Source organism: Mobula birostris, unplaced genomic scaffold (assembly GCF_030028105.1).
Source record: "Mobula birostris isolate sMobBir1 unplaced genomic scaffold, sMobBir1.hap1 scaffold_3025, whole genome shotgun sequence".
Taxonomy (NCBI): domain Eukaryota; kingdom Metazoa; phylum Chordata; class Chondrichthyes; order Myliobatiformes; family Myliobatidae; genus Mobula; species Mobula birostris.
The window spans coordinates 38,073-44,840 of NW_027276085.1; the positions used below are offsets into that span (position 1 = coordinate 38,073).

Here is a 6,768-nt window from a genome sequence, read left to right on the forward strand (position 1 = left end):
GAATGCATTGCCAGCGATGGTGGTAGAGGCAGATACAATGGGGTCTTTTAAGAGACTTTTAGATAGGTACATGGAGCTTAGAAAAATAGAGGGCTCTGCGGTAGGGTAATTCTAGGCAGTTTCTAGAGTAGGTTAGATGGTTGGCACAACATTGTGGGCCGAAGGGCCTGTGATGTGCTGTAGATTTCTACGATGCTATGAACATTGCATTTGCCTTCTTTACCACATACTCAACCTATAAATTAACCTTCTGGGAGTCATGCACGAGGACTCCTAAGTCCTTCTGCACCTCTGATGTTTTGACTGCTCTTCCCATTTAGATAATGGTCCGCACTATTGTTCCTTTCACCAAAATGCATTCTCATACATTTCCCAACATCTATTCTATCTGCCACTTTCTCACCCATTCTTCCAACTTGTCTAAGCCCTGCTGCAATCGCATTGCTTCCTCAGCACTACCTACCCCTCCACCTGTCTTCGTATCATCCGCAACCTGCCGACCGTTTACTCTTTGCCATAGATGCTGCCTGGCCGGCTGAGCGTTTTGTGTGCGTTACACTACTTCACCGTTCCTCCTCCGCACTATCTGATTTTGCAACTTGTACTGTGCTGCCGCCACACAAAGTTTAGGACGTATGTCAGTGACAATTAAGCTAATTCTCATCGTCACGTAAGTGGCTGACAATAAGCTTGATCTTGAATTTAATCCTCATGTCAATACAGAGACTGGTACTATGAATAGTACTCCAGCCGTGAGCTCACGAGTGTCATATATACTAAGTTCAAAATTTTATTATCAAAATACTTTTATAGAAACATGGAAATCTACAGCACATTACAGGCCCTTCGGACCACGATGTTTTGCCGACCATGTAACCTACTCTAAAAACTGCCTAGAATTTCCATACCGCATAGCCCTCTATTTTTCTAAGCTCTACAAGGGGTGATTGATAAGTTTGTGGCCTAAGGTAGAAGGAGTCAATTTTAGAAAACCTAGCATATTTATTTTTCAACATAGTCCCCTCTGACATTTACACACTTAGTCCAGCGGTTGTGGAGCATAGGGATCCCTTCTTTGTAGAAGTTGGTGTCCTGGACCTCCAGAAAGTGGACCACAGCGGGGGTGATTGATAAGTTCGTGGTCTAAGGTAGAAGGATTTAATTTATTAACTTCAAACTTTCTGCATAATCACTCAAAGAGTTGAACTGCACGTGCATGTAACGAGAGCTGTATAACTCATCTCCTTCTACCTTAGGCCACAAGCTTATCAATCACCCCTGCTGTGGACCACTTTCTGGAGGTCCAAGATGCCAACTTCTACAAAGCAGGGATCCATATGCTCCACGACCGCTGGACTAAGTGTGTACATGTAGGAGGGGACTATGTTGAAAAATAAATGTGCTAGGTTTTCTAAAATTGACTCCTTCTGCCGCAGGCCACGAACTTATCAATCACCCCTCGTATGTACCTACCTAAGACCCTATTGTACCTGCCTCTACCACCTTCACTGGCAGTGCATTCCATGCACCCACCACTCTCTGTGTGAGAAACTTACCTCTGACATTTCCCTTGTACGTACTTCCAAGCACCTTAAAACTACACCCCCTCACGTAGCCATTTCAGCCCTGGAAAAAAGCCTCTGGCTATCCACCTGATCAATGCCTCTCATCTTATTCATCTGTATCAGATCACCTCTGATCCTCCGTCGCTCCAATGAGAAAATGCCAAGTTCACTTAATCTGGTCTTCTAAGGCATGCTCTCCAATCCAGTCAACATCCTTGTAAGTCTCCTCTGCACTCTCCCTATAGTATCCACATCCTTTCTGTAATGAGGTGAACAGAACTGAAACCAGCTCTCCAAGTAGGGTCTTATATAGCTGTAACATTACCTTATGGATCTTGAATTCAATCCCACGGTTGATGAAGGCCAACACATCAGCTTTGAATGTCCTTGGATCCCAAGATTTCGTTGATCCTCCACACTACCAAGAGTCTTACCCATTAATATTATATTCCGTCTTCAAATTTGACCTACCAAAATGAGCCACTTCACACTTAGCTGGGTTGAAGTCCATCTGCCAATTCTCAGCCCAGTTCTACATCCTATTGATGTCCCACCGTAACCTTTGAAAAGCCTTCAGACTATCCACAACACCTCCAACTTTTGTATCATCAGCAAACTTACTTCTCCTTCTTCATCCAGGTCATTTATAAAAATCACAAAGAGGAGGGGTCCCAGAACAGATCCCTGCGGAACACCACTGGTCACCATCCTCCATGCAGAATACGAACCATCCACATCCACCCTTTGCCTTCTGTAGTCAAACCAATTCTGGATCCACAAATCAAGGTCTCCTTGGAGCCCATGCCTCATTACTCTCTGAATGATCCTCGCATGGGGAACGTTATCAAAGGCCTTACTGAAATCCATATACACTACATCCACTGTTGTACCTTCATGAATGTGTTTTGTTACATCCTCAAAGACTTTAATCAGGCTCGTAAGACACAACCTACCCTTGACGAAACCATGCTGACTATCCCTAATCAGATTATGTGTCTCCAAATGCTCATAAATCCTGCCTCTCAGGATCTTCTCCAACAACTTGCCCACCACTGAAGTAAGACTCACTGGTCTATAATTTCCTGAATTATCTCTACTCCCTTTCTTGAACAAGTGAACAATATTGCAACCTTCCAATCCTCTGGTATTTCTCCCATCCCTATTGATGATGCAAAGATCGTCACCAGAGGCTCAGCATTCTCCTCCCTCGCTTCCCACAGTAGCCTGGGGTATATCTCGTCTGGTCCAGGCAACTTATCTAACTTAATACTTTTCAAAAGCTCCAGCACATCCTCTTTCTTAATGTCTATACACACAAGCTTAATGTCATCCCCACAATTGCCAAGGTCCTTTTCAATGGTGAATACTGAAGCAAAGTATTCATTAAGTACCTCCAGCTCTGTGCATGTTCCCACTCTCACTCCTGATCAGTCCTATTCTCACATGGCTCATCGTCTTGCTCTTCACATGCTTGTAGAATGCCTTGGGGTTTTCCTTAATCCTGTTGTCAAGGCCTTTTCATGTCCCCTCCTAGTTCTCCTAATTTCATTCTTGAGTTCCTTCCTGCACCCTTGTAATTTCCTAGAGCTGTAACAGCTCCTAGTTTCTTGAACCTTTACTTAACTAGATTTTCTGCATCCTTTGTACATCCCTGAACATTTGCCACATTTCAGCCATGCACTTCCCTGAGAACATCTGTTCCCAATTTATGTTCCCAAATTTCTGCCTAATAGCATCATATTTCCCCCTACCTCAATTAAATGCTTTCCCAAATTTTCTGCTCCTATCTCTCTCCAGCACTATGGTAAAGGAGATAGAGTTGTGATCACTCCCTCCAAAATGCTCTCCCACCGAGAGACCTGACACCTGACCAGGTTCATTTCCCAATACCAGATCATGTACAGCCTCTCCTCTAGTGGGCTTGTCTACATATTGCGTCAGGAAACCTACCTGAACACACCTAATAAACTCCACCCCATCTAAACCCCTTGCTCTAAGGAGATGCCAATCAATATTAGGAAAGTTAAAATCTCTCATCACTACAACCCTATTATTATTGCACCATTCCAGAATCTGCCTCCCTATCTGCTCCTCAATGTCTCTGTTACTATTGGGGGGGGGGGGGTCTATAAAAATATCGAGTAGAGTTATTGCCCCCTTCCCGTTTCTGACTTCCACCCACAATGACTCAGTAGAAAATCCCTCCATGACTTCCTCCTTTTCTGCAGCCATGATACGATCCCTGATCAGCCACTCCTCCACCCCTTTTGCCGCCTTCCCTGTGCTTTTTGAAACACCTAAAGCCTGGTGCACACAGCAGCCATTCCTGGCCCTGAGACAACCAAGTCTCTGTAATGGCCACAACATCATAGTTCCATGTATTAATCCACGCTCTAAGTTCATTTGCCTTGCTTATGATACTCCTTGCATTAAAATAGACAGATCTCAAACCATCTTGCTGAGTGCTTCTTTGCTGTATCATCTGCCTATCCTTCCTCATGAACTCCTTACAAGCTGTATCTACTTGTGTGCCAACCGCCCCATCCTCTGCCTCTTCATTTCGGCTCCCACCTCCCTGCAAACTTAGTTTAAACCCTCCCAATAGCATGAGCAAACCTCCCTCCCAGGATATTGGTTCCCCTCCAGTTCAGGTGCAACCCGTCCCACTTGTACAGGTCACCCTTCCCCCAGAAAAGGTTCCAATGATCCAGGAACTTGAAACTCTGCCCCCTGCACCATCTCCTCAGCTACTCATTCATCTGCGCGATCTTCCTGTTCTGACCTTCTGTAGCTTGTGGCACCGGGAGTAATCCAGAGATTACCACCTGGAGGTCCTGCTCTTCAGCCTCCTTCCTAACTCCCTCAATTTACTGTGCAGGACCTCCTGACAATGTCATTGGTACCAACATGTACCACGACCTCCGGCTGCTCACCCTCTTCTTCAAGAATATTCTGCAACCACTCAGAGACATCAGGGACCCTAGCATCCGGGAGGCAACCCACTATTCCGGTGTCATTTTTGCTGCCACAGAATCTCCTATCTCTCCCCCTAACGATCGAGTCCCCTATGACTATTACTCCACCTGACTTCACCCTTCCCTTCTGAGGCTTAGAGCTGGTACAGTGTTATTGGTTTGGCTGCTGCTGCCTTGCCCAGATAGGTCATCCCCCACAGCAGTATCCAAGGGAGTATACCAGTTGCTGAGGGGAATGGCCACAGGGGGACCCTGCACGGACTTCCTTCTCCCGCTACCTCTCGTGTTCACCCATCTGCTCCCTGAATTTTGCACTCTGGGTGTAACCACCTGCTCAAAAGTCCCATCTATCAACTGCTCTGCTTCCTGGATGATCCTAAGTTCATCCAGCTCCAGCTCCAGCTCCTTAATGCGGTCCTTCATGAGCTGGAGTTGGCTGCACTTCCCACAGGTGTAGTCACCGGGGAGACCTTCAGGTTCCATGAATTCCCACATCCTACAGGAGAAACATTCCACTGCCATATCTGCCATTCTGCCTGCACTGTACAAAGAGCAACCAAGACCAAATCTTCTAACCTGTTTCTTTGGCCTCAGCCTCCTCTCATCAAAGCCTGGCACTCCTACTCTCACCACTGGCCACCCTGCTTGCCCCTTCTGTACTTTTATTTAATTTGCAGTGAGCTGCTCCCGACACTGACTGGACCCTTATGTCACCAGATACTACCTTGAGGTTCATTTTCTTGCAGGCATTCACAGTAGGAGAGCAAAATACATTGGAATCAAAGAAAAGCTGCAGACAAAGACTGCGGCAACACACAGAAAATGCTGCAGGGACCCCGCAAACCTGAAATGAATAAACAGTTGACATTTTGGCCCGAGACCCTTTTTCAGGGAACAAAGACTAACCATTGACAAATGTGCAAAAGAAGATAAAAATATAAATAAGTAAATAATACTGAGAACATGAATTCTACGGTATCCCACATCATTGAAACACAAGATAGCGACTACTGATTACTTTATCCATATGTTTTACCTATACTGTATATAAATATTGAAATAAGATTAAAAATAATCTCTTTGCAAACGATTTTCTGGCACCATTCCTGATAGCTTACTGTATCTGCATACGATGATCTCTCACCATGTCCGAGCCACTTTGCTCCCAAGGCCAGAGCGCCGTGTGATCGCAGACACGCCCAAACACTGCACAGAGCGATCCCATCACTAGAACACAACCCACCACCACGTGCTTCCAGTCGGGGCACAGATTAGGCTCTGCACCCCTCAGCCCAGCTCTCTCTGGCTCAGGTTTCAGCACAGATGTGGCCCTTTGCAGTTTGCACTGTCCAAATGAGGTGTGGAAGCTCTCACCCTCACACTCCATCTTGGTGGCGTTGAACCTGTAGCCCTCCTTACACGTACACTCGTAGCTTCCCGGCAAATTCTTGCAGGTGGCCTTCCCACAGATTTTTGGGTTTTTGAAGCACTCATTGTGATCTGAAGTGTTTGGGGAAAGAAACATCAGAATTTAAGATCAAAATGTACATTTTGGTGTAGTCAGTGTGGTCACAGGGAGAACGTGCAAACTCCACGCAGACAGTGAACCTGAGACATTGGTGCTGAGAGGCAGCTGCAACTACCCACTGCTTAATCACGCTCTTCTGTGAACAGTTCTTCCTCATCCTCCCCACCCCCGTGGAAACAGTTCCACAGCCCCTCGATCAAACCTCCCCCTCCCCAGCAACACCCTTAAATCACCTGCTTGCAGAGCAGTGGTTAGTTCCAGTCCCTGCAGTCACTCTGCCAAAGTCTTGTTACTCAGGCAGCAGAATACTCACGGTCTTACCAATGGTCACAAAATGCCCCAAACCCCTCTCAGTGAGGGTCAGCAGGTGAACTCTGACGGGGGGAGGAGGAAAGGAAGGAATGGGGATGGGGGGGGAGAGCAGGGGGGAGGGGGAGAAGGAGAGGGAGAGAAGAGGAGGAGAGGGAGAGGAGGAGAGAAGGAAGGGAGGGGAGGAGAGGGAGAGGGAGGGGAGGAGAGGGAGGGGGAGGGGGGGAGAGGGAGAGGGAGGGGGGAGAGGGAGAGGGAGGGGGGAGAGGGAGAGGGAGGGGGGAGAGGGAGGGGGGGAGGGAGGGGGGATAAGAAGTGAAGGGGAGAAGGGGAGAATGGGGAAGGGGGGAAGGGGAGGGGAGGGGGAAGGGGGGAATAAGAGGAGTGAGAA

At 47.1% G+C, this 6,768-nt stretch overlaps 1 protein-coding gene across 1 annotated transcript in view; it reads right to left on the minus strand.

The window, feature by feature from the left end:
- LOC140192897 (vitamin K-dependent protein S-like) overlaps positions 1-6,080 on the minus strand; it is a 30,464-nt gene extending 24,384 nt beyond the window's left edge. Inside the window, exon 1 of the mRNA XM_072250400.1 lies at positions 5,915-6,080. Coding sequence (XP_072106501.1) covers positions 5,915-6,065 — 151 coding nt within the window. The 5' untranslated portion in view covers positions 6,066-6,080. The remainder of the gene's footprint in view (positions 1-5,914) is intronic.
- Between the last annotated feature and the right edge of the window lie 688 nt (positions 6,081-6,768).